At 48.3% G+C, this 26,670-nt stretch overlaps 1 protein-coding gene across 7 annotated transcripts in view; it reads left to right on the top strand.

Moving 5' to 3' along the window:
• VANGL1 (VANGL planar cell polarity protein 1) overlaps positions 1-26,670 on the top strand; it is a 52,928-nt gene that overhangs the window by 5,617 nt on the left and 20,641 nt on the right. For 4 of the 7 annotated variants that reach the window (XR_011438747.1, XM_070267174.1, XM_023641372.2 and 1 more), the window contains 3 exons: positions 3,821-4,023; positions 11,112-11,244; positions 15,061-15,668. Coding sequence is in view for 5 of the 7 variants with exons in the window: in XM_070267174.1 (XP_070123275.1) it covers positions 3,953-4,023; positions 11,112-11,244; positions 15,061-15,668 (812 nt within the window). In the remaining 2 variants the exon portion in view is untranslated. Of the gene's footprint in view, positions 1-3,820; positions 4,024-11,111; positions 11,245-15,060; positions 15,669-22,154; positions 22,284-26,670 lie in introns of all 7 variants that reach the window. The other 3 variants (XR_011438746.1, XM_023641370.2, XM_023641371.2) reach the window with 1 other exon arrangement.

Below are 26,670 nucleotides of genomic sequence, written 5' to 3'. Positions count from 1 at the left end.
TCTGGATTTTGTTGGTTTGCCTCCTGTTGCTTCTTCTTAATCCCCACTCAGATCTTGGACAAGAGTTGATGGCTGTGATAACAATAAGCATGACTCAGAAGAAGGGGCCCGAGCTCTGTGTAGAGTGGATTCACGGGGAAACCTGCAGGCTTTGTAAGAGTTTAACCCTGCGTCCGCGGAGCCTGGAGGAGGTGGGTGGCTGAGAACCAGCAGAGTGAGGGGAGGGTCCTGGAGGAGAGAGGGCACTTAGAGACAGTAGGATGTGTGGGATGAAGCAGGGAAAGAGTATTGGAAATGGCACAGGGCTGGCTCTCCAGGCTTGAAAGGAGGAGTGTATTGCCCCAGTGGAGGAAATTGGAAAGAACAGGCCAGGGGAGCAATTGTGGGGGGATGGTAATCCCGCGTGGAGCAAGAGGCATCTGAGTGGGAGTGTGCACTGGGGATCCCTTCTCTCAGTGAGTATTTGTTGGGTACCTGTTATGTTCAGTGTATCCTGGGGGTGGGTAAACAATAACAGCTCCTGTCTCCGAGGAGCTTACACTACAGCAAGTCCCTGGATGGAGAAGAATACAGGTGAGTTTTGAGTCTTCAGGAATAACTTGATGGGGAAAGGGAGGGCGTGTTGGAGAAGAAGCAGCACCCATGCCTTCAGATTGGAGGACTCTGGCAGCCAAGGAGCTCCGTATGTGTGCGTATGTGCCGTATGCCGTGTGTCACTGCTGTGCCCCTGGCAGTGCTTAGCGGGGTCTCTCAGAGCTGCTTACTAAATATGCAGGTGGATGAATGAGTAAATGGGATAAGAAGGTCCAGGGAAGGAGGACGAGGATGTGCCCTTTAGATTTGGCTCATAGCAGTCTCTGGCCGACTTAGGGCCATGAGTGGAGTGTTGAGGATGGAGGATTGGGGCAACAATCGAGAGGAAGGGAGTGGCAGCACATACAGACCACCCTTTGTTAGGTGTAGGCAGGAACTGTGGGAGAGAAACAGGACAAGGGCACTGACGGAGTTAAGTAGAGCCCTCCCCCAAAGGGCACCTGGGAGCCCATGATTTCCTTTGAGGGACGTGCCTGGAGTTGTCTAATGGATGGCTGGAGGTTTTAATGAGGACGGAGAGTGACATCCTTCTGCACAGGGTGAAGGGACTGAAACTTGGGTTACCATGTGCCAGGGGCTTGACACAGGGAATCTGGCTTAATGCCCACAACAAGCCTAGGAAGAGATCATAAATGGCCTCATTTTACGGGGGAGAAATGGAAGCTGAGAGTAGTAAGCATCTGCCCCATGGGGTCATGACCGGGAAGCGTGAATGGGATCAGCCCAGCTCCGCAGGGCCTAGGCAACCTGCCTCTGAGACACCCCAGCAGCCTTTAGCCAGAATGAGCTAAAAGTTGGGATGGAAGACGGAATCAAGACTTATGGGTTGGAGGACAGAAAAAAGTGCAGGAGTTGTGGAGGGTTAATTCTGAGCGTAGAAGAGGGCAGTCGGGTTTCTGGGCGATGCAGCCGAGTGTTAGAATCTGCAGGTCAGCAGAGAGCAGGGCGAAGGGCCTCAGTGAAAGAGGCTTCTTCTGCACAGGCCTGGGGATCTTGGCTCACCTCCTGATGTCAGTGTCTGCCAGGTATGAAGCAGATGAAAAAGCAGCAAAGCCCCGAGCAGAAAGGAAGTGAGACTCGAAGGTGCTGACAGCTCATTGAAATGGCAGGTGAAAATGGTGGGAGGCAGAGGAGGGGGGAAAAAGATGAGCAGGCTCTTGAAGTCTTCTGGGAAAGAGGCAGTAGTCCAAGAGCAAAACTAATATTTTTTTAAAATGCCCACTGTTTGTTTTCACATTTGATATTTACGCTCACCCCACAAACTAGGCTGCCTGATTTCCATTTTCTGGTGAGGCAACCTGAAGTTCCAGGGGAAGCTGCCTTGCTCCGTGCACAGCAGGTTAGCCAGCGCTGGGCTGAGATGCCAGTGGGTCCTGTCTGCCCGCAGGTGAGCTTGGGAGGGAAGGGAGCACAGGCACCGGCTCTGCGCTGCTCCCCCCCCCCGCCAAGCTTTCTCATACTGAGAGAGACACAGAGGATGTCAGGTTTTGGAACCAGAACAGGAGGACTGAGAGCCACAGCTTTCATTTATCCAGTGCCCCTGGAGCGGGTGCTGGGGCGTCCACAGTTGTAGCCTATTTGTTCCTCATAGCAGGCCTGTCATTCACATTTTACAGATGCAAGTTCAGAGAGGTTTAATCATTCAGCTGAGGTCACAAGGCTAATAAGCTGGTAAAGCCTGGGATTAGAGCCCCTCTCCAGATATTGTATTTTTACATCTTCAGATCCAGCCTCCTGTGAGGACGGTGGCTGCTTGATTTATCCCAGTTTGACAAATGAGGAAACTGAGGCTTAGGAAGTTAAGTGGCTTATCCCAGGCTGTACTGGACAGTGTGGAGCTCTGGCTAGAGCCCAGGTCTCCCCCCTGCTTACCTCAGGCTCTTGATGGCAGAGGAGGAATGAAATGATGAGCTGTGACATCTGGGACAAGGGAGGCTCGCCCTGGGCCACAGACCACAGAAGTGCCACACCTCATATCCAGGCAGAATGAGGGGTAAGGGCGAACGCATCTGGAGCAGAGCTTGAGGCTGGGGGGCTGCGGTGGTGTGCCATGGTTTGCAGACGAGTCCCTCCAGACGGGCAGCGGGTTGCTGGGGTCACGTGCCTGGCCTCCTCCCAGTAGGGGTAGGGGATGGCATTTACGGCTCTTTTGTTTTTTCTTCACACTTATCTCACTGGCTCTGTTTGCATTTTGAGTTTTCAGGGGCACTGCAAGGAGGAGCCCCTTTGGGCAGAGACCAGCCCTGGGTTGAGGGGTGCAGAGAGACAGAACTGTGGGTCTCAGTTTTCTAGAAGTCAAGCTTTAGCATGTGGAGCTCAGGAATGTACTTGGAAATGTTTCCAATTTATTTTTATTGCAAAGCAATATCAAATGAAATTGTGGGAGAAGACCCAGGAACCAGCAACTAATAAATCACCTGTTTCCATTTGCTGATGTTCCTCTTAATCCTTGTCCTTACGTAACGATTTTATATGGTTTGAACTGTAATCGTGATTCAGTGTGTATCTACAATCCTATAGCCTACTTTTTAAATTTACCGTTATATCATAAAAATTTCCATTCTTCATAATTATCATTTTAAACAGCTGTGTGATATTTCTTCAGGTGGATGAACTATGTTTTCCTTATCTCTTCCTCTGTTTTGGGGGGCATTTAGATTCTTTCTAGCTTTTCACTGTTGTAGACAATGTGATAATAATTTTTCTTTAAAAAAGAAATTAGTTCCCTAAGATAAATTAGTTTTGATTTTGGATTCCTGGATGAAAGAGACTGAGAAATTTGTTTTTTAATTGTCTTTGTAACTCCGAGCAAATCCCTTAAAAGCTACTTCCCTGGCTATTGTTTTTGTAACCAGCCAACCAGCAGTGGGGGCTGGGCACCATGTCTGGGGCAGGTCGGGGTGGGGAGCCACTTCCTCCAGCCTGCAGCTGTGTGGGGAGGCTGTGTCTGGGAAATGGCCAAGGGCCAGGCCTCTCCCACCTCCGGTCCCCCCACCCCCGCTGCTATGGCCGAGGTTGGGCTTGCCTGGCACCTACCTGTCTCCCTCTCAGACACCTGGACAAGCTCATAGCTGTGTGAGTGCAGCAGGTAGGGCGCTGACACTTCGCCCTGGCTCACTTGTCCGTAGTAGAGGCCCCAGAGACGAGGTGTCTGATGCCATTTGTCTTCCAGCCCCTTTAGGTTGGCACAGAAGGTTGATATCTTTTTTTTCCCCTCTTTTCCCAGAATTTGTTCCTGTTGAAGAGTGGCTCCTTGATTCCCAGACCCTTTGAGGTTTTAGGAGTCTGTAGGTGAAATTCTCTACCTCTAAGGAGAAACGGTCCCTGCTCCTTCATCAAGAGCAAGCTCTCCATTGCTATGGATACCGAATCCACATATTCTGGATATTCTTACTATTCAAGTCATTCGAAAAAATCGCACAGACAAGGGTATGTAAGCTGTTGATTGTTCCACTTTTCTTTCTGGGGAAACTTGCAGGTCCTTTGGGCTGTCTCTGCTCACTTGGTGACTCCGGGTGGGTGGCAGCATTGTTGATGCTGGAAGTTCAGTCCAGTGATGCGTGAGAAGCAGAGCTTTAAGAGCATTTAACATGCGTTGGGAGTAACTACACCACCAATTTACATTTTATAGCTGCCATTACAGTTGATGACCTTAATTTCTCACAATTGATTTTAAATTAAAGTTTCTCCCTGCAGTGGAAATGTTTCTCATTTCTAAGTACTTCTCATAGATGACAGTTCTCCCAAAGCTTTACCAAGAATGCAAAGGAAGGTTTAAAAAAAAAGTGTCAATTTGTTGCTTTTCACCCAAAGCTGCTGACTCACTGTCCATTGTGCGTTCGCCGGCAGGCTTATATACTGAAGTGGGGGGATTGGCCTGGCGCCGTATTTCTCTCTGACTGGTCTTCCCAGTGAACAAGCCTGGGTTTTGATGGGGCCAAATTCCCCCTCCTCTGTGCAAAATGAACAGGTCTGCAGTGGTATTCACAGGGCCTGCTGTGTTAGAGACCTGCAGAAAGTTTGGTGAGTAAAGGAACGAGGGAACAAATGAATGAAGAGGTGGTACTGGGCTAGTTAAGAATGCAGGTGGTAAAATTGCAGTGCTGTACTTACTGAGACTCCCCATCTGTGAAATGAGTTTGGCAATGCCCCTCTGACAGGGCCATTGAGAAAATTAAATGAGATAATGCTTGTAAAGCATTTAACATAGTACATAGTAGGAGGTCACTAACCCGTTGGCTGTATTCATGCTATTAATGACCTTGGCATTTCAGCATCACATTCAAAGGCCCCACGTAGCCACAGCCCAAAGGCCCACCTGGGGTCACAGCCCTGAACAGGCTCGGAACAAGGGTGATTGTCATGGTGTGTCCCTGACTGGGTACTTCCTCCTACAAGCAACTGAATGCAGAGTGGTTTTTTGTTTTGTAAAACAGCAATAAGATATATGTATCTAATTGACTGATTTATTTGCGAGCCCATGTGGATGTCCACACGCAGAAAGAAGTCTGGAAGGGTATCCTCCGAGCTGCCAGGAGTGGTCATCCACAGGGAGGGGCTGGACATGAGGCGCTCACTGATGGGAACTTTCCTTCATGGTTTATCTCTCTGTACCCCTTCAGTCTTTTTCAAGTGTGTATTTTGTAAATAAATATACGAATGGAGTAAAAGAGTATAAGAGAAAGGTTTTCAAGGTTGTTCAATGATGTGAGAAAATGTTCACGAGGCCGTGTTATGAAAAACAAGAGTCAAAACTTTGTACATCATAATAGTTATATATTCCTGTGATAAGACGAATGTTAGCTGACATATTGACCAGGTCTGTCTCTGAGTGTAGGATTATTGGTGGGGTTTTTTTGAAACTTTCATTATTTTCTAAATTTTCATGTGTTGTTCTTATGTTCCTAAAAACTGGGGAAAGAGATGTAGACAGGCGGGTGCAGGAGCTCAGGTGAGCCCTTCTCGTCAGTGTGGGGAACAGAAGGCATGTTGCTGAGTGAGGCCGAAAGGAACACAGCACAGCCCGTGTCCTGAGAAAGGCGGAAAGCCTCGGATGATAAAGATGCAATCAGAGATCTCACCCAGCGGGGAAACATATCAGATTAATTATAAAATACCAGAAACAGCTGTTTTAAAATATCAAGTCTTTGGACCCAACTGGAAAAAGCAATTCTCTTGTCAATGTGCCACCCTTCCCCTCCTCCATGCCACAATGATGGAAGTAGGAATTTGGGGTTCTGTGGGTGCCTGGAGATGAACAGAGGAGGCCACCTTGCTGTACTCTGAGTAGGAACTGTCTCTGGCCTCCTTTGTCTACACCCGTGTCCAGACTATCACACTTAGGGCCTTTTGGGACCCCCAGAAATCGATCCCGCAGAGTACCCTTGTGGTCACTTTAAGGGACTGTAACTTTCAATTAAAACAGCATGCAGAACTCTTAGTGCCTTTTTGGATCTATGTGGAAAGTACCTGGCAAATGATAATAGAAGCTGAGACTTTTAATACATTAATCGAGGAATGTCAGTGAATGCCTCCTCAGAAAAGCTCTGGTGGGGGGATGCCCCTTAGAGATTTATGGGTGCACTCCATGGCTTCTTTAGAAAAAACACACCCACACGTAGGGAAGTCTCTGACTGAAGGCACTGGAGGGCGTGGTAACCGTGCGGCAGTGGTTGTAATCTGTAGATAGTATGTGTCAGGGAGTATTTAGTCGGGGCCTCAGGAGTCTTAAGCAGTAATAGTACCCACAGGCGTGAGAGCAGCCCTAGACCCAGCCAAGGACCTTGTCTCACCCAGGAGTGCCCCTGAGAAGGCCGCTCTGCTCAGTGATTTGTCGGGAATTTGAAGAGAAGGGTAAGAAAGGGGAGGGAGCTTGGGTTTTGATAATCTTAGTGGAAATCTAACTCAGAGAGGAATAATGAGGTGCACTGAACTTGATATGCCTGAAGCCACTGTGATCATCTGTGGAGGACTGGCTGACTTCCAAGCAAATGACAAGTCATTCTTTTCCAACAAAGAGGTTAGTGGCCTGGTTTTGTGATGCCTGCTGCCTCTAGAGGGTGTCCAGTTAACTCGCTGGGAAAATGGTGCAGACCCCAGCCGACCTCGCCTAAGCTTCGGGTTTGGAGCACCAGTTCCCTGAGTTAAATACGCGGCTGCCAATAATGTTAGTGACCACTTGGAGAGTGCCTGCGAGGACCCTCAGTCATCATCCCCCATCCTCACAGCAGTCCTAGCACTGTGGGAAGTGATCCCCCCATGCTATATAGGTGGTGACACCGAGGCACAGAGAGGCAGCGTTATTTGCCTGAAGCTGTAGGGTTAGTAGGTGCCCTCGGCAGGTTTCAGCCCAACTTGTTGGTCCTTTGGAAGCCTGTGCTTTTTCCCCAGGCTGTGCTGGATGGAGAGCAGCAGGAGTTACCGGTAGGGGGAAAAAAAAGAGAAATGAAGGGTAACTCATGTGACTAATGTGCTAAAGCTCTTTGTCCAAAAGAGGGCTGCCCGTGTGGTGGGGGAGTTGGTGCTTTTGTTCCAAGGCTGCTTCAGAGCCAGTTTGCGCTGTGCCCAGCCCTCCCACCCCCGTCAGTGCTGAGAGGAAGCAGCCAGCTGGGCCCCAGCAGTCAGCGCGAGAAAGCACAGGTAGTGGGTGGTGGAGAAGGAAAGGGAGGAGTAACCGGTGGGGCCGGCTTTCCCTAAATAGAAGTAGAGAAACAACAGAAACAGAGCGAAATAATCTTCCCAGGAAGTGCCGACTGTAAGTGGGAACGGTGTGGGGATTGATGGGGATTCTGGCTGGAGCGAGAGGGGGTTTAAGCAGCCCCTGGGGCTCAGCTCAAGAGTCACCTAAATAGACGTGTTTACACACACACATGCAGGCACAGACACATGCCTGGGCCTCCTACCTCCTATTGCTTGCTCTTCCCACCCCTCTCGCGTGCAAACACACACACACGTACAAATATACTTATCTTTACTCATACAGGCAGGTGTTGTGTGGAGACAGACTCAGAGATTCCCGTGGCTGACACACCTGCCCAGCCAAGGCACACAGGCAATCCAGACCAGGCCACTTAGGCAGAGTTGGAGAAACACCAAGCGTGCATGTGTTTGTAAGACCCCTTTCAGTGGTTTGGTAGCCTTACTCCTCCAGCCCCCTATTTCCATTCTCTGGGACACTGTGAACTGATCATCTCCACCACTGGGGAGCCCTCTCCCGGAGGACACTTGGCCGGTCCTTGGAGTTGCAGCGTTTGGAGCTGTGGGGATGAACATTGGGGTCCCCACTGCAGTGAAGCAGCCATTCTGTGGCTCATAGCTCTGCAAACTGGAAGGCACTGGATGGCAGTATTTTTGTTAGACTTCTCTATTTTGTTGGACTGGCTCAGAGACCTTCCAGGAGCAGTAATTCAGGACCAGTGATTTTTATAAAAGCCGCATGACGGGTCTTGCTCCCTTGACAACAAGGAGCAGCAAACGTGCAGCCCACATTGAGTTGATGGGATGAGCTCTACAGCCACGCCTCGCGCCGCAGTGTCTGGGAGGCTCATGGCTCGAGGTGTCACTTGGTCTGCTACACGCTGTCCTGAGCCCTTCTCCCAGCCTCATCCACTTAAAGCTATTTTAATAAAGAAGCCCCTGTATGTTGCAACATTATACAGCTGAGCAGTACATTCATAGCTCCCATTATTGAGCCCCTGCTGTATACAGGGCATTTCACAAGTAGGCTGACTTCCAAGCAGTCCCTCCAACGACCCTCCCCCAGGAGCGTTTGGGTGGGAGCGCCTTGGGAGAACTTTCTTGGACCACCTGTGTGCGACCTCCTCTCCTGGGGTGCTGGTGGGAAATGCAGATGCCTGTTGTCTCCCTTCCAGACAAATCCCCCGGGGGTGGGGCCAGCGAATCTACACTTAAATCTGCACCCCAGGTGATTTCTCTGCACACTCAGGTTTGAGAAACACTGGTTTAGGGTTTCTGGCTCTGGGGGATGAGAAGCCTTCCTGGGGATATCAGATAGACTCTATCTAGTTCACCCCAGAAGTCACCAGGGAAATTATTAGACCATCACTTCTCCTTTGGGTGCTATGGGGCCCTTTAAGAGCCAGACTGAGAAGGGTGGAGGGCAGAGTGATGACCGGACCCAGAGAGGCTGTTTCCAGCCCTGCGTGGCTCCCCACCTGCTTTCTGCCTTGGTAGTGTTCAGGCTCCAGGAATTGGCACTCAGTGAAAGAATTTTGATTTCCGGTGGATCACAGGATTTGACCCGTGGGACTGGTGAATAGCTAGATGAGTTGGGGGAGCACGGGACTTGGCTGACGGCAGAGAGAGTGATGGATGTGAGAGCAGTTGGGAACGTGGAAACAGTAAGACAGAAGAGCAGGCTCCTCGGTCTGGCCGAGGTGGGGCCCTGGGGACCAATGGTTCTAGACTTAGTCTAAACAGTTCATTCTGGACTGACCAGGCACGTGGGAAATCTCTCCCAAATTGTTTATTGTTTCTCACAGTGAATTCTTTTGAAATGATTGTCTTTGGCAGCCCAGAGTGTTGGGCACAGCTTTGTGCTCTCCAAGGTCACAGTCCAATCGTGACTCCAAGCAAAAGCTCCAGAGGCAGATCTCGTAGCTTTAGCAGTTCAAGTGGAGGCTGTGAGGCTGACATTGGGGACATTTATGCTGCTAGATCTTCCAGTTGCTCTTCAGATCACTGCAGCGTAGTGGGTATGAATTGAGGCACTGGGAACAGACCTCAGTTCAGATCCTGCTCTGCCATTTCCTATGACTGGGAAGTCACTTAACCTCTCTGAGCCTCAGTTTCCTCATCTGTAAAATGGGGACAGTAATCCTGGCCTCATAGGGTTATTGTTAGGATTGAATGAAATTAATAAAGCACTTAGTAAAGTGCTCAGTCAATTGGGGTGAGGAGTAGAGTGGCATTGATCGATACGTCTCTGGGTAAACAAACAAATTCTCAAGGCGGCTGTTTCCCTAGCTGCCTGGTTAGAACAGAACACCCGAGCTGATCAGGATACAGCTATTTCTAGACTCTGATTTATCCATAGATGGTGGTGATCAATTGTGCTCTGGGGCAGTGGAGGCCCACCCGCTCTTTGAAGGGCAGATAATGCTTATCTGAGGGAGGTATTGATGAGGTAGAAGTTTGACCACAGGAAGTGTGCGTGTGGTTTTGTTAGCTAAGTAGGAGGTTAGTAGGAGGTGTGCTGTGGAGCGGAGGGTGTTTGACTGTGTGTTAACAGTTCCCTTTCCATCTCCTTCTCCAAGATACACAAACTCTGCTTCACCAAGTCAAGTCACTGCTCTTTGCCCTTGGCTGATAGAATAGCTACTGCCTAGTGAGCACATACTCACACCCCTGTGCTGAGCACTGCATGCATTATCTGTGTGGTGTTTTCATTATCCCCATTTCACAGATGAGGAAACGAAGGTTTTGCAGGTTGAATAACTTGGCCAAGGTCAGACATCCAGCAGGGGCAAAGTTGAGATCTGACTCTTTGTCCCCGTAGTCTGTGTGCAATGTGTCTGTCCTGCCTGAGAGACCTTGGGAATGAGGGCAAGTGGTTGCAGGAAAGAGATCTGATATCAAGGCGGCCTGTGGGACAGGAGGTTGAGGGAACTTATTCTTGGCCCCTGAGGCGCTTCCCTTGGTGGGGGCTCCTGGATTGTCTGTTCACAGTTGGGGGCAGGAGCACCAGTGTCCGTAGGTGGTTAAGGCCCAGGTTGTGACCTCTGGGCTTTGCACAGTGATTTGCAAGATTGACCCACGGTAGGGTGCTTTCACAGACATCCTGGAAGACCACCCAGTTTGTCTGGGGTAAAATGATGCAGCAGCCTGTTTTCCTTTGGAGGCCTGAAAACACACACAGACACTTGCCCTCGCAGCTCTTGGTGACATTTGTCCAGGCTTTTGTCTGTTTCTTTGGGTGTCTTTGAGTTCAGCTAGAACCTATCGGAGTGACTTTTAGTTTTGAATTTGTAAGAATGAGAAGTAAATGATTCTCTGTACTGGTTTAGAATTTCCTTTCTTCTCTTCTTGTCCAAAGGTGTAAGGTAACAGTGTGTCCCAGATTTTTTTGAACATGCCAGAGCTTAAATATTTTGCAATGTTGTCCCAATAAAAGAGTCCTAGAAAATAAATTTAGACAAATTATAACCAAATCAAGTCAGTAATTTTATGATAAAATATGCCTTAGCTACAGAAATTCTCAAATTCACAATTTTAGGCTTTGAAAAAGTATGATCAATGTTGGTAGAGAAGGAGTGACAGTCTTTCTTTTGGGTCTTGGAATGGCAGAAAGAAAATACTAAGGGAGTAAAGATCAGTTTAGTCCTTGCAGAGAGGTAGCGATGGGTGGGTATTGGCACCGAGAGTGTGTGTGTGTGTGTGTGTGTGTGTGTGTATGTAGAATTTTCCTAAATTCAAAATGAAATTTATAATGTATTTTGATTAGAGTTAATTAACATAGCATAAATGTGCTTGCTGATTATCTTTTTGTTGTTGTTCAGAGAAAGAAATAGAGAGAGACACAAATCCTCCCGGAATAAAGATGGCAGAGGGTCAGAAAAATCTGTCACCATTCAGGCTCCCACTGGAGAGCCCCTGTTGTCAAATGATTCTACTCGGACGGAGGAAGTTCAGGTAAGGATCAAAGGCAGTCTGTAAGCACACTGCCACTTAATCGCAACTCTTTTTGGTAAATGTTTTCCTAAGTCTTGTTGCAATAGGTTCTCTTGGGTTTTTATCTTTATTTTTCTAGCATGTTAATTAGTTTATCTATGTCCTGTGGTTTCTTGTTGGTCTAAGGACAGCCTGTCCTGCCATTGGCTAGCTTGGGGATTCTTCCGAAGTGTGATTGGTTGGCCTGCTTTGAACTGAAAAGAAGCCAGCAAGGCTGACGACAGGGCAGAGAAGGGAAAAGTTACAGGCTGGAGTCTCTGGAGACTCATTCCAAAGTGAAACAGTAAGAGAGAGGGAAGGAAACTTTCTCTCCAGAAACCCTGAGTATGTTGGGAAGAAGAGCAAAGACATTAGGGCAGCGTGTAGTGAGCATCACTGTCAGGTACAAGAAATAAACCAGGGGCTGCACACTTAGATGCCTGGTAGGAAAACACAGATGAATGAATGAAGTGGGGCCTGGGTCACAAAGAAGGGGCAAAAATATATCAGGCAAGCTTGGGGATGAGTAGCAATCTGTGCGGCCTCAGTGTCAGGGCCTGGGCATGGCGTGATGGGGTCTGGGGCAAACTAGAGATGGGGTCTGGGGTCAAGGGAACAGAGCTCCTCAGCTCTGGGCACTCGTTACTACTCAGGAAAGCAGGAATTCAAAGTTCCTGGGTCTTGTAATATTTAAGAAAAGCTGGAAATTAGGATTTTATGTGAAACCACCCAATTTTTAAATATTGGCAATTTATTAATTTTTTAAAAACGTTCTATACGTCCTTCTCTCTGGGTCTTAACTATCTGGCAGGCCACCTGACTTAAGTAAACATCTGAGCTATAGTCAGAAACATGTTTGCACACCCTCCACAGCTCTTGAAATATGCATGTTCAGCCTTGGCTCCAAATAAACCGATGTAGGCACACATAGCTATAAATATATAGGACTATAGATAAGCATGTGTCATTTACGCGTTTATAAGCAGATGGATGGACTGAAATTGGAATTTCTTAGAGCCCACAAGGTGCTCTTGGAACCCAAAGCCGCAGCTGTGGGGTGAAGGTGGGTTTTGTCCAGTGATGAGTAGATGTCTTCAGTACTCACTGTTGCACTGCCTTATGTGGCTCTGGGACGGCCAGAGGGATGGAGGGCTGGTTGGATGATTGGGTGGATAGGGCCAATCCTAAGACTGGACTGTCTTTAAATGCTGCAGGGGGTCAGTTTCCTCCTAGATGTGGATTCAGAGGTGCTGGTGGCCCACTGTGAAGGCATTTCTTTGCATCTTCTCTACATCTTGCAGCTCAGTGGGAAGCTACATTGGGAAGCTGTTGGTATTTACACCAGGATGATGTGATGGGAAAAAGCATTGAAATGGGCATTTGGAAGCTGTCCTTCTCAGTGGCTATGTGACCTTGGGAAGTCACAAACTTTGTGGGGCTCGGTTTCTTCACTGAAAATCTAGAGGATTGGATTAGAAGATCTTAGATCCTTTCTATTCTAAGAACCTCAAGCTTAGAGGACCCTTTGGACATCTACATTTTTTAGGCACAGATGTGCACACATTCTTCAAATGGTTAGGGGATTTAGTTAGCAACTCTTTGGCAGGACAAAGAGTGAGTAGCTAAGTCAGAGTGGTGTGGTGGTCAACAAACACTACCACAATACTAGTGATAATTATTTCAGGATTGAGGGTCAACTGAATATTGGGCCCAGTACGAAACATGGAATCCAGTATTTACCTTCACTCAGAGTGTTACAAAGTAGTTTACTTAGCCTGTCAGCTCACCTTCTATTAAAGCAAGTTGTTCATCTCTGAGTTTGTGGCTATTTTTTCTCTTGCTGATGATTTTTTCCTTTTTTAAAAACTGAGGTCAATTTACACACAGAGAAATGAACAGATATTAAGTGTACAGTTTTAACAGTTGAATAAACCCATGTAATGCACACTAAGGTCAAGATATATGTTTCTTTTGCTCTAGAATATTCCCTCATGCCCTTCTCAGTCTGTCCCTCCCCCCACGCCACACCTCCAAGGCAAGCCCTGTTTTGATTTCTGTCACTATAGATTAGTTTAGCCTGCCTTAGAATTTAATATAATTGGAATCATATTCTTTTATTTTGGACTTTTTTTCACTCAGCATGATTTTGAGATTTATCCATGTTTGATGTGTTTCAGTAATTCATTTTTTAAAAATTTTTGCTGAGTAGTATTCTATGGTATGAGTATACCACAGTTTGTTATCCATTCTCCTGTTGGACACACATTTGGGTTGCACTGTTTTTGGCTATTATGAGTAAAGCTATTAAGAACAGTCTTGAACAAGTCTTTTTGTGGACATATGTTTTCATTTATTTTGGATAAAAACTTGAGAGTAAAATTGCTGGGCCATAAAGTTAAGCGTATATTTAAATTTATATGAAACTGCTAGAGCAGTTTTCAAGAGTGATTATACCATTTTCTATTTCTCCCAGTGGTGTTTGAGTCCTGGTTGCTCTTGGCTGTTGTCTTAAATAGTAATTTCTCTCCTTGTATGTGAACTTGTAACTTTGCAAGTTGACAAACCATTTGTTCGTAGGTCGAGACTTTCGCCACCACCACCCCTCCTTGCCATCACCTATACATTTCATAAGTCATATTTTTTTGGTCCTTACCGTAGTTAAGGTTCTTGTTTGGTTATGAGATCTCTATCTTGCTGATTCAGCTATTAACTTAAACTAGATTTTTCTTAGTTGGTGTCTTACACGTTAATTTCACCCACCTTTCCCCTATGCCTGACTGTTTTTCCAAGTTAAATCGTTTGCAGAAATCTCGGAGGCAAAACCTCTTTGGAGCCTGTGTGGCTCTTCATTGCCTTCGTGCTCTTTTGTTGCTCTGGAATGGAGTCACAGTTGCCAGAGACATAGCAAAATAGTTTAAAATCCGAACAACTGGATCTTGTTAAATGAAGAGACTAATTCCTCCAACTGGAAACTACCTCAGAGTTTAAAAAGAGAAAGCAAGAAAGTGAAAGAGAGACACATTATAATACTGTTGGTATTTCTCTGACCTTGATGTTCAGTTTGTTATGAGAATGTGTGTTTGGTGAGGGATTTTTGAGCTGTCCTGGCCATAGATACTTGAATTTGCTTAGCTTGCTCAATGAGAAATGTCGACGCTGATACTTATTAAATGGGTCTTGAAAACATCATGGAGATTTAAAAGAAAGTGGGCACTGGCTGCAGGTAAGCTCTGATCGGTACATAGCACTGTACGCTCCCCCGCGGTGCTTTGCGCTCTTTGGAGCAGCTGGAGGGTGTAGTAATAATACTCCCCACTTGCTGAAGTTGGACTCTGCAAGCCTTTATAACCCAGCCATGAATTGAGAAGATGCAGAGGGTGCGCTTCTTATGTCACAGGTGAGCGCCCACATGTTAGTCTAATGAGGGGAGGGTTTATCTCGGGCCAGGCAACCCCAGCCCCTCCGGGCCTCTTGGGCGATTCCAGTACAGCAGATGATAATCGATGTTGTAGCAATGAGTCACCCAAAGAAACCACACAAAAAGGTTAAACTATGTTTTCTCTGTTTGAAAGGGTAAATGTGTAATACATTTTGAAAAATTTCAATGAAAATTGTTAAAGTTAAACAAATTCCTGTATTTAAAGGGTTAAGCTTCCATTTTCTATGAAGCCCATGTGGTTGGGTTGGTTCAGTGAGGTGACCCCTCCGTGTCCACCATGTCTCCAAGCACTTGCTTTGTGACTTGTACAAATGACCTCCTCTGTTGGGTCTTCATCCTCATTGTTTCCTCCCCATCAGGATGACAACTGGGGAGAGACCACCACGGCCATCACAGGCACCTCAGAGCACAGTATATCCCAGGAGGACATTGCCAGGATCAGCAAGGACATGGAGGACAGCGTGGGACTGGACTGCAAGCGCTACCTGGGCCTCACCATCGCCTCGGTTCTTGGACTTCTAGTTTTCCTCACCCCCATTGCTTTCATCCTGTTACCCCCCATCCTGTGGAGGGATGAGCTGGAGCCTTGTGGCACGATTTGTGAGGGACTCTTTATTTCTGTGGCATTCAAACTCCTCATTCTGCTCATCGGGACCTGGGCACTTTTTTTCCGCAAGCAAAGGGCTGATGTGCCGCGAGTATTTGTGTTCCGTGCCCTTTTGTTGGTCCTCATCTTTCTTTTTGTGGTTTCCTATTGGCTTTTTTATGGGGTCCGCATTTTGGACTCTCGGGACCGAAATTACCAGGGCATTGTGCAATACGCAGTCTCCCTCGTGGACGCCCTCCTCTTCATCCATTACCTGGCCATCGTCCTGCTGGAGCTCAGGCAGCTGCAGCCCATGTTCACACTGCAGGTGGTCCGCTCCACCGACGGCGAGTCCCGTTTCTACAGCTTGGGACACCTGAGGTAAGGGGGGGCATTCAGGGGCAGGAAGGACTACTGATACCTTGCTAGGAGACAGCTGGCCTTCAGCAGGTGAGGGGTGATGACAGGTGCCAAGAGCCAGGACCAGGGTCTGACTCTTTTCTTCATGTTTGGGGAGGCGGGGGTGTGTGTGTGTGGTGCGGGGTGTTCATGTCCATGGACTCCCCTGACTTCTGGATGGCCTGGTGCAGTTGCTGGCTCTCATCCAGGGTGTGATTTTGTTGGGCCTGCTTCAAAGTTGTTGGCAGCTCCCAAAAGTGATGGAGAAAAGGTGCATGGTGATGGCTGCTGACCTTGCCCTGAATCAGCCTGTAAACGATGGACATAGTGATCAGTCGTTCCATTTTGCCCGAAATGGTACATCTGGTTTGCCTATCTTGTCCCAGTGGAATTAGGAATTGTTCCCTTTTTTCACTCTGAGAAATGTCCTGGTTTGGGCAATAAATTACATGGTCGCCCTAGAAACTCACCAGGAAAGAATTAAGTACAGTTTAGAGACTCCAAACTTAAATGGGTGGAGTGTTTTGAAAATGTGTGCAAGAGATAAAGTTAGAAATATGTGGAGATGTCACGCTCTACATCTGTGTATAAAATCTAATTATTTTGTGGTTAACTAAGAGGGTGATAATCATTTATTTATTCTGAGGTAAGCACTTTGTATAGATTTTCAGGTTTAGTCTTCACAGAACTTTTTGATGGAGGTATTATTAACCTCTACATTACAGAAGAGGGAATTGGGGTTTAGGAGATTTGAGTAATTTGTACAGAATAATATTGCTAGCCTCATTTAGGTTCACCCACATGGCGTGAAGCCGGGCCTGACTTAATGCTGCCATTATGGTATCTCTTACTTTGTGTTTAGTAGCCTGTTTTTCTGTCTGTTTTCTTCTACAAACTGAACTCCCGAGGACAGGGACTGTGTCTCCCTCCTCCGTGCCTGGCCTGGAGCCTGCCACATGGTTGGTATTCAGGAGTACCGGGCGCGTGAATAGCCTGGGATGTCTGACTTTGCCCTCTCGTTGGGCTCTCCTGCCTCCAGGCACTACATGTCCCTGTGTGTAACCTGCTTGGCATGTGCTGAGCTCTGAGTTAATGGTGGCTGTTACTGCCATGGTAATCGTAGCTGGCAAAGCACCCAGGATCGCAAGGGCACCTTAGTGGCTGTCAGAACAATGGTCTTTGTATATTTTTGGCTGGGGCCCAGGGAGCTGGCCCGACCCCGGTTTGGAGCCGGGTCATGCTGCCAAACCATCTCAGTCTTAGCATGTACCCTCTTTCATTCTCCTGGCTTAGCTTGTACTGCCCGAGGACACAGTGGTTTAGCATTCAAGGCAGCTGCTCCCCTGACCGACCCTTGGAGGGAATCAGTTTCTGATTCGTGTGCTCTGCGCAGCAAAATTAAGTGTTTTGGGCCCTTGGCAGGTAGCTGCAGGGCTCTAAAGGTGAGTCCATCACTGCTGTTTGTTCATCTCAGACGGCCTTCTTTCCCCACATGTGCCGTTGGAGAATGACCAGCAGACTCGTATTATCTGCTATGTGCAGAGCCCAGAACAGGGGCTCCAGAGACACAAGGATGGCTGCCTTCAAAGCGCTGTTCTGGAGCTAGTGGAGCTCACGGGCCCTTGGGGAGAGCCCAGCGCACCGCTGTGTGGTGGACCGTTGCTGACACAGGCCTGGCTACGGGCGTTGGGAACACAGGAGGACGGGGGAGTGTCAGACAGTGGTGGTGATAAAGCCCAGCGGGCAACAGTCTCTCAGGACAGGACAGGCTTTGCTGAAGGTTAAGGGGTGGAGGGAAATCCAGCTCTGGTCACAGTAGAGATGAGTGATGTTTGGGACTCTGTAAAAGGAGTACCCACGACACCGGCCAGCAGTGAGGCCCGCTACGATTTTGTGTTGTGGCCTCAGCCCTGTTGGTTTGTGTCCCGCCTGTGAGGGTGGGAAAGGGGAGGATGTCCAGGGTGGTGGGGCAACCACCTGCGCCTCCCTCTAATACTGGATCAGTGTAGGGGTGTGGAGGGGACAAACAGAACTGCCCCAGGACAGGATGCTTGTGGATGTTGAGAAAATTGGTGGCAGCCCTGGTACCTCACCTCATCACTCTGCCGGCCAGGGGCAGACCTGGTGGGAGAGGCAGGACAGGTTGCATGTATGACCCACAGGCTTGCTGTAAACCTCCCATGGTTGTCCTCACCATGACCAACAACTGCCCAGTCTTTACTTGCTAACCCTGAAGCCGCTAACCTCAGCTTCCCAGGGAGACCAAAGGGTGCACATTTCCAGCATCCCTGGGGGGGTGTGGTGGTCCTGGTGTCTTCCTTTCGGCTCCTCTTGAGGGATCTTTGTTTTCCTCCTCTCCCTGCCTTCAATAAGGCCGCTTTTGTCCCTCACAGGAGACCCTGGTTATGGAGTAGAAAGATGGCTGGGAAAGCAGAGATGTCTGTACTCACAAATGGAGCCCTCAGGCAGGGCCGGCTGCCATGTGACAGCCAGTCTGCGTGAGCTGGAGCAGGCTGGCATCTCTGCCTGCTGGCGCTGTGTGGGCTCAGTCACCCGCCGATCCTTGCGCTAAATCTGGTCTAAACCCAGCAGTGCTGGAAGAATCACTGGGCCAGAAATATAACTTCTAAGCCCTTTTGTAAAGTGTAGAAGCAGACAGGAGGGAAGGGGGAATGAGAAGAGACAAAGAGCAAGTCCGGGGATGAGAACAGCAGGTCCTCATCAGACCCAACGGAATCAGGCCATTGCCTTCCCCCTCCCTCTCTGTGAAGCCTTCTCTGGAGCAGCGACCTATTGGGTTTCACTGCAGAGCGATGGCGAGCTCTTTTTGTGCTTTGTTCTCAAAGATGATTTTACTCAATCAACTGAGCTATTTTTGAGAGTTGTCAAAAGAATGTCTGTTCTTTAGCTTCTCAAAGAAAATATGCTTCTGTTAGCTCTCATAAAAGGTACTTGCAGTGGTCCTCCTTGTTGGCTGGAATGGGGTTTGGGGCTCATTTGAAAACTTTTAGCAAAGCTCATTGTTGAAAGTGAGACCCCATAAGATTAAGATACTTCCTGACCTTTGCCCCTTGCCTTAGGGATTGCCAAGGGCTTTTCCACTGTTTCATTTTCTCCTCCTCACTGCCCTGTTGGGTGGGGCAGGTGCCACCCCTTTGGGGTTGAGGGCCCTGAACCACAGGTTAAGGAACCTGCTCAAGGCCACGAGGAACCAGTGCCTTCCTGCGCGTCACAACCCCAGGCCCTGTGCTCCCTACAGCATCCTGGAGTCTCGGCACATTTGAGTTGTAATTCTCTACACTCACCTCACTTGTCACTTTTTGTGGCCCCATTCTCACAATGAATGCTAACTTTTCCAGGATTGCACCAAAGACTGGTGAGTTTTGATCTGACTGTATTTGGGGGAGAAACTCAGAAGAAAAGAGAGAAGGGACTAAAAGTGATATTTAATTATTCTAATTAATAATTTCTCAGTTTTGAAATCTTTAAAGGTAAATACTGTGACTGTTGGAGCATAGAAGCTACAGTAATTGCCTGCCTGAGTCTGAGATGTAGGACAGACACCATGAAAGCCTTCACAATCAACCATTACCCAGTCCTTCCCAGGTGCCAGGCACCTTCTGAGCTCTTAACATATGACTCATTTAACCTTCACAGCAGTCCTGTGAGGGTAGGTACTGTTATCCTCATCTTCAGATGGGGAAACAGACAGAGAAGTGTTAAGTAGATTGTCTACAACCACAGTTTGTGATTGTGGGAGTCAGGGTTTGAGGCCGGGCTGTCTGGTTCCAGAATGATCTTAACTGTTTCACTATAGTGCCTCTGAATAGATGTGTTCGCATTCACGTCCCTGCCTTATGAACACATGAATGAACTCATAAGCGTTTTTTGAGTGCCTACCATGTGCCAGGCTGGGTGCTAGCTATTTTTGTATACCTTCTCCTGTTTCATTTAACTCATGGCTTCAGGAATGAAGAGGCTCGTCAGAGGTGGCTGGCTTGCACTCTTCAGCCATTCCTGTACCTATTAGGTCTTTTATTCCGTCAGGCAGCAAGCAGAGCCTGGGCCTTATAACCACAGCAGTCAGTAGGTATCAGCCTTTGTCATGTCTAATCTTTTTAACTTTCTATATGTCACATGTCCCAAAGAAGACCTCTTTTATCTATTGCTGTATGCTGTATAAAACCACCTCAAAACTTAGTAGCTTGGAAGAGCATTGTATCATTTGATGATGATTGCTCACAGTTCTGTGGGCTGGGCTCAGCTGGGAGGTTCTGTTGCTGGTCTGGCCAGGGGTCTGCGTGTGATTGTAGTCGCGTGGTGAGTTAGTGGTGCCTCAGCTTCTCCCTCTTACCTGTATTTTGTGGTTCTCTCCTCATCTGGGAGAGTAGTTTCCTTGTTAGGGGAGCTAGACGACTTCTCAGGGCTCCCAAGAACACAGCAGCAGAAGCTTCCAGGCCTTTTAAGGCTTACAGTGGGAACTGGCCCAGTACTACTTCCACTGCATTCTCCAGCCCAGACTTAAGGAGAGAGGACAGCACAAGGTGGGGAACACTGCGAGGGCAGGTTCACTGGGGTCCACAATGTCACAGACGCCCACAACTTCAGGCTCTCATTCTCAGAGTATGCTTATTCTTACTTTACATAGTGTTCTAATGAATTTAATTATTGATTTTTATACCTCAAAAAGTCCAGAAGTAACAAATTTCAAGTGGGGGAAGAGCTGCTGTAAGGAGGCACATGAGCATCAATGAAAAGTGATAGCTGATAGTCATCAGCAAGGAGAGAGAGACCACAGAAGCAGATAGAACTCGTCCCAGCCCTCTGGGAAACTTGTCTTTTCACAGTGACCCATTCTGTAGCATATTCATTTTGCTGAAGCTCCTTTGTACTTAATTCAGCCAGCAGGCTTTAACTATTTGGGTTTCTAAGCATGCTTCATTCACTGAGACTTAGAGTATCTTATAAATTGGCGTTGACCATGGACGTTTTTATCAAAGGTCTGGTTATTGATCACAGAACCACCTGTGGTTTAGAAGAAATGATTCTGGGATTGCCTTTCGAACAGTGGAAGTGTATGACTATGCATGATTGTAGCACTGTCGTGTTGAACTGTTTGGACTGAATGTGTTCCCCCCAAAATTTATAGGTGGAAATGAGGAATGTGTTATTTGACAATGGAGAAAAGGTGATCCTTTTATAAAGTGACAAAGAACTTGGCTGAATTGGGTTCATCTTCTAGTGTTTGGGGGAAGGCAGAACTTACAAGTGCTGAAATTGGATATTTAGCTGAGGAGATTTCTAAACAAAGTATTGAAGGTGGAGCTTGGGTCCTCCTTTTGGGTCCTCCTTAACTGCTTATAGTAGAAGGTGAGAGGAGAGAGATGAATTGAAGAAGGAATTTTTAAGCAGAAAGGAATCCAAACTTGAAGACTTGGAAAATTCTCAGCCTATCCACATTGCAAAACACGTGGAAACACGTACTGAAGAGAACACCATGGGTGTGGCTGAACAAGCATTGATGAGGAGATTAGTATGGGTATGAACCATGGATTTAAGCAGCCATCTCAGCACAAGCCAGAAATAAAGATGGAATTATACCAGTAGAAACACTGTCAGCTGAGACTAAAGGAAGCAGAGAAGGTAGGGTGGAATGAAGGAAGGCTGTGAATTTTCATTGTCCTTCAAGAAAAGGGAAGCACAACTCCAAAGGTGGTTCAGAGAGCCTCAGGGCTGCCACTCCCACCAGAGGCCCAGGAGACAAGGCTGCTTCCTCAGTGGTTTCAGAGGATGCCCTCTACCTCTGTTTCAGTGGGCAGGTGGCCACTGAAGAGAGCTGCTTGAGCAGGGCCACCCTGCAGAGCCCTAGGGAGATGATGCTGCCACCCCAGTGGGCCTTGAGGCCAATGCATTGAACCAAAGAGGATTATTCTTAAGCGTCAAGATCTAATGGAATTTGCCTTGCTAGGTTTTGGACTTGCTTGGGACCCATCACCTTTTTCTTCTTTCCAATTTCTCCCTTTTGGAATGGAAATGTCTCTTCTACGCCTGATCCACCATGGCCTTTTGGAAGTACATCAGTTGTCTCTTTTCACATATTCACAGCTAGAGAGGAATTGCACCTTGAGTCTCACCTTTATCTGATTTAGATGATATTTAGGTGAGACTTTGGGCTTGAGACTTAGAGTTGATGCTGGAGTGAGTTAAGACTTTTGGGGCTATTGGGATGGACTCAATGTATTTTGCACATGAGAAGGTTATGAATTTTGGGGAGCCAGGATGGAATTTAGGGACTGAATTGCATCACTCAAAATTCATAGATTGGAGCTCTAAACCCCTCTGTGGCTGTATTTGGAGATGGGTCTCTAAAGGGTAATGAACTCATAGATCTGATGAGATTAGTGTCCTTCTAAGAAGAGACACCAGAGAACTTGCGTGCACTCTCTGTCTCTCTCTCCTGTGCACAAGGACTGAGGAAAGGCCATGTGTGGATATAGTGAGAAGGCGGCCCTCTGCAAGCCAGGAAGAGAGCCCTCACCAGAAACCGAATCGGCCAAACCTTGATCTTGGACTTCTAGTCTCCAGAACGATAAGAAAGTAAGTTTCTGTTGTGTATGCCTCTCAGCCTATAGTATTTTGTTATGGCAGCCCAAGCTAAGACAGGAACATTATGCACACTGGTGACTTTTGACCGCAAAGCCCCAGGAAACCACAGGCTTCAATGAGCATAGCTGGTCCCTGGTGAAACAGAGCTCATATTATCCCTTCTCCAGCCCACGCCTGCATCCTCCCAGCTTGAGTGGGGCCTTGCTTCTCCCGATTGCACTTGTTTTTCTAGTTAGAAGTGAGAAAGGGGAGTCTCTTGGGGAAGTTACGGCTACTCCAGTAATTCCAGGATGTGTCCAGCTCCCCTTAAATCTTATGTCTGTGATTCTGGGTCAACTAGTGTCCAAGCTGGTGATTACACTGCTGATCAGATCCAACTGTCACCCCGGGCTGTGGCCCCTCCCTCTCACATTCAAGACTAAACACCAACCGTCTCAGGACGGCCCAGTGCCCTCGGCTGTGAAGTTGGGGGGTGATTTTAAATGACCACCAGAGGTTTTGGTTCGCGTTATTTACGATCGTGGTTTCGTGCACAATTTCGTTTTTAGAAATGTATGTTTTGTTCAACTGCTTTTCAGTAAAGATATTTGCCAGTCTTCAGCCCCACTCCCTAAAAAAGCAAAGGACAGAAGTGAATAAGAGCTAAAACGTGGAGTGTGAAGGTTTTCGCTCAGACTCGGCTTTGCTGTGGGGAAATTTCGAAGGTGGGCTCGGAGCTGCCGTTTGTGGTTTGGCCTAGTGGGGCCTGGCAAAAGTGGCTTTAATGAGAGTGTAAGGTGCGGGACGCTGCAGCCCTGTGTTTGCACAGCTGCCGGCTGGCAGCAGCCACAGCTGGGAAGGCTTCCCTTGCCTGGCGTCTGCCCACAAGCCTCGCTCCGAGGCCCAGAGGAGTCACCCCTCACAGGCGCGGCTGCTGAGTGGGAAGGAGCCCGTGGATGGACATAAAGCTGGTTTCGATGGGCTTCCTGCAGGGCCCCAGCCGTGCTGCTCAATTTCCTGAGGACTCACACTGCAGGCAGGGCCTGGCGTTCTACTCACTCACCCACAGACTGATGGGTGTGATTTGGTATTGTGCACGTAAGGTGCTAACACTCAAGAAGGCAAATGGACAGGGGCCTGCTTTCCCTGCCCTGCCAAGCCACTGCCCGGCTCTGCCTGTGTCTGGCCTGGCTCAGTCTGCGAGCAGAGGTCCGGTTGGCCAGGCCGGTCACTCTCAGTCTCCAGACTTTTCAGTGTGTGCTCCTGTAGTTCTTCCCGAGGCCAGAGGCACCTGTGTTGAGGAATGTGACGCGGGATAGAAGGCCAGGTGAGCATCCTGGGAGGGTCCGGAGGTGCTCTTAGTCTGGATCTAAATCTCCTTCTTAGAGAACCCTAAGCGGGCGTCGTCTTTGATGTTTATCTGGTGTGAGTCAGCACAGTAGTTTAAAGTGTTGAAAGCTGAATTCCCATCCCAGGCAGGGCAGGTGCGCCCAGGTTGGACGGTACAGGGAGGTGGCAGTATGGTAGGGTCTGTGCCTGGCTGGGAAGCAGGGCTGTGAGCTCTATCTGCCGACTGTGACAATAGCCAAACTGTCACTTGAGGGAGAGCATGTTTCATAGGTCCCCTAGTGTGAGAGGCCTGCCAGCATGTCTCTGCTGTGGGAAAGGCAGCCCGACGGACAGCCAGCCGTGACTGGATCATCCGCTCAGAGGGAGTCTGTCCTATCAGGGCTCTCACCACACTCAGAACCGCCCGGTAGGTCTTGACATTACAGCCAAGAAGGATAACATGTATGACGGCTTTTTGTTGTTTAGTTCCTGAGACCAGAAGAACCAGGCATTTGCATGTAGTCCTCACAGCCTCTTCCCAGTGTTGACGGAGCAGTCTCCTCTGGGCACACTCTCGGTGGGGTGTTACTTGTGCTATTAGAGAGGGCATCTTCCAGAATGATACTTTATCATCAGAGACTTCCAGTGAGGATAGCGGAGGGTGTGGAGAAGTGCTCTGGGTGCTCCCTGAGCCCTCACTCTGAAGGCCATTCATGATGACCAAACCCTGCTACTTCTCCCTCCTTCAAGTGAGCAGGGTAGATGTCCCTGCTTCCAGTGGCAGTTTGCCGTCTTTCAATGGGGATACCCTGCAAGGCTTGTCTACGGCCCAGTATTCAACGCCTAGGCCAGGGACACTTTCCAGCTCGTGAATATTGATTCAAAGATCTTGACCACTGGAGCTTCCAGGTCGCTGAGGAGCCAGCAGGCCGGGGTCACCCGGGAATCCACATAGCCAGGAGAAGGGCCTCCACAGGCTCGGCAGCAGGAAAGCAGCACGGATCTGTGCCCCTCTCAGGATGGGCAGTCTGCCTCACATCTCAAGACCTCAAGCAGCAATGTGTGTCCCTCCTGCTCTATTGTGACAAAGTTCCAGAAAATCCAGCCTTCCTCCAGGATCTTTCTGCAGTCTAACCCAGACCTGTGTTAATAAGCACAAGCTGATTCCAGTTTTTCCCCCTCCCTGTCCTCAAGTTCCAAGGTGATCATTGCCTGTTATCTGTGTGAGACCTGTGTAAGCTGCGTCCCCAAATGCAGCTGTAAGACAAACATTTTAATTAAAAGGCAGGAGGGCCAGGAGATATAAACACTCGTGGGCCCAGTTCTCAGCGGGGGCGGGGACGACGACATTCAGGGGCTAATTATATTTGCATCTCTTGGACTCACATGAATATTGCAACAAATGGTCCTGACTCTTTGTCAGACTGAAGTCACTTTATCTCCAAGTCCAGGGAGCAGTGAAACTGGCACGTCCAGCTTGGAGTCTTGTCAACTCTTCTGGGGAGAAGTCAGTCAGATAAAACTGAGGCTGTCAGCCACCTCTCCCAGGTTGGGAGTTTTCACAAAAAGCTGAATCAGCTTTATTTCCGGTTCTGCATTTCAGAGTTTTCTCACAGACCCTGGATTCAGGCCTAAAATGCAGCCACCGGAGCAGGCATGCCTTGAAGAGTAGGAGACAGGGCGGCCTTGGTCCCCAGGCGACATTTACTGTTGGCTGTCCTTTGGGTCTTCACTGGCAGCTCAGCTCTCTGCGACCCACACACTCCCTTTCTGCCGCACACTCTCCCTCCTCACCCTCATTTGCCCTCTCCCCTCACCCTCTCTCATCTTTGCTGTTCATCCAGCCCGGCCTAGCCCTTTACCTGCCACCATCCTTCTTGCTCTGAATACAAATGTATTCGTTTCCTAAGGCTGCTATAGCAAAAGACCACAAACTAGGTGCCTTAAAAGAGTTTTCTCTGCCAGTTTTGGAGGCTAGTAGTCTGAAGTCTCGGTGTCGGCAGGGCCATGCTCCCTCTGAAGGTTCCAGGGAAAAATCCTTCCTTCTCTTCCTAGCTTCTGGTGCTTGCCCACAATCCTTGGCTTGCAGCTGCATCCCTCCCATCTCTGCCCCTTCGTCACGTGGTGTTCTTCTCTGTGTGTCTCTCTGTGTCCACTTTTCTTCTTATGAAGAAACCAGTATGACCTTATCTTAATCTATTGTAATTACATCTGCAAATACTCTATAAGGTCACATTCTAAGGTTCTGGGTAGACGTGGGTTTTGGGAGGCACTGTTTAACCCACTGCAACCGGTTTCTGCAAGCTGTTTCACACTGACACTGTTGCTCTTATGGTAGACATCTGGGAAGATCGTTTAACACCAGCCTGTTTCTACCTGCGCTGCGTGCTCCGCCTGGAATTAGCTCTGCAGTCCATCGTCCACATGGTGTGACCACCATTCATCTTTTAAGGCTTAACTCAAAAACTCAGCTTTGCCTGCTCTGTGGATCTTCACCTGAAACCTCCCCACCCCCATCCTCAATCACGTGTTCTCTCACAGCCCCTGAGTCACTTGATAAAACTTAGCTGTTCGCGTGGTTGTCACCACCGATGGCAGCCTAAGTCCCTTGAGGTGCTGCTCGCGTCATGTCCCAGAACTTGGGATTTAGCAGGTGCTCGTAGTTCACTTTTGCCTGTGAATGGAGTTCTGGAGGCTGGTTATTAGGGTTTTTCTAAATGTCGGCATCCTTAGTTGGCTCGTGGGACAAAGAGTACTTACCCTGAGAGGAGGCCTTTGCAGATTGTTCTCTGTGACTGGAACGCCGTCTCTTTAGTGCTTTCCTGTCAGCACATGCCTCGGTAATCAGAATAATGGTGCCTGACATTTACGTAGGACATTAGCATGTAAGAAAAACTTTCACATTTTCACACGTGAAGAAAGCTATTTTTGTTGACAGAGCTAAAGAGAGCAAATTAATATTTGAAAAGAGGTGGCTAAAACCTGAATGAGGCTTCCCTGCCTGGCCCTGTCAGGGAGGGCCTTTCTCCCTGCTCTGGGAGCAGTTAAGGGCTATAAAGTGTGAGGGCCT

This window comes from Equus caballus, chromosome 5 (assembly GCF_041296265.1).
Source record: "Equus caballus isolate H_3958 breed thoroughbred chromosome 5, TB-T2T, whole genome shotgun sequence".
NCBI classification, from domain to species: domain Eukaryota; kingdom Metazoa; phylum Chordata; class Mammalia; order Perissodactyla; family Equidae; genus Equus; species Equus caballus.
The sequence above is the reverse complement of the archived record's forward strand: the minus strand, read 5'-3'. Positions and strand labels throughout refer to the sequence as shown.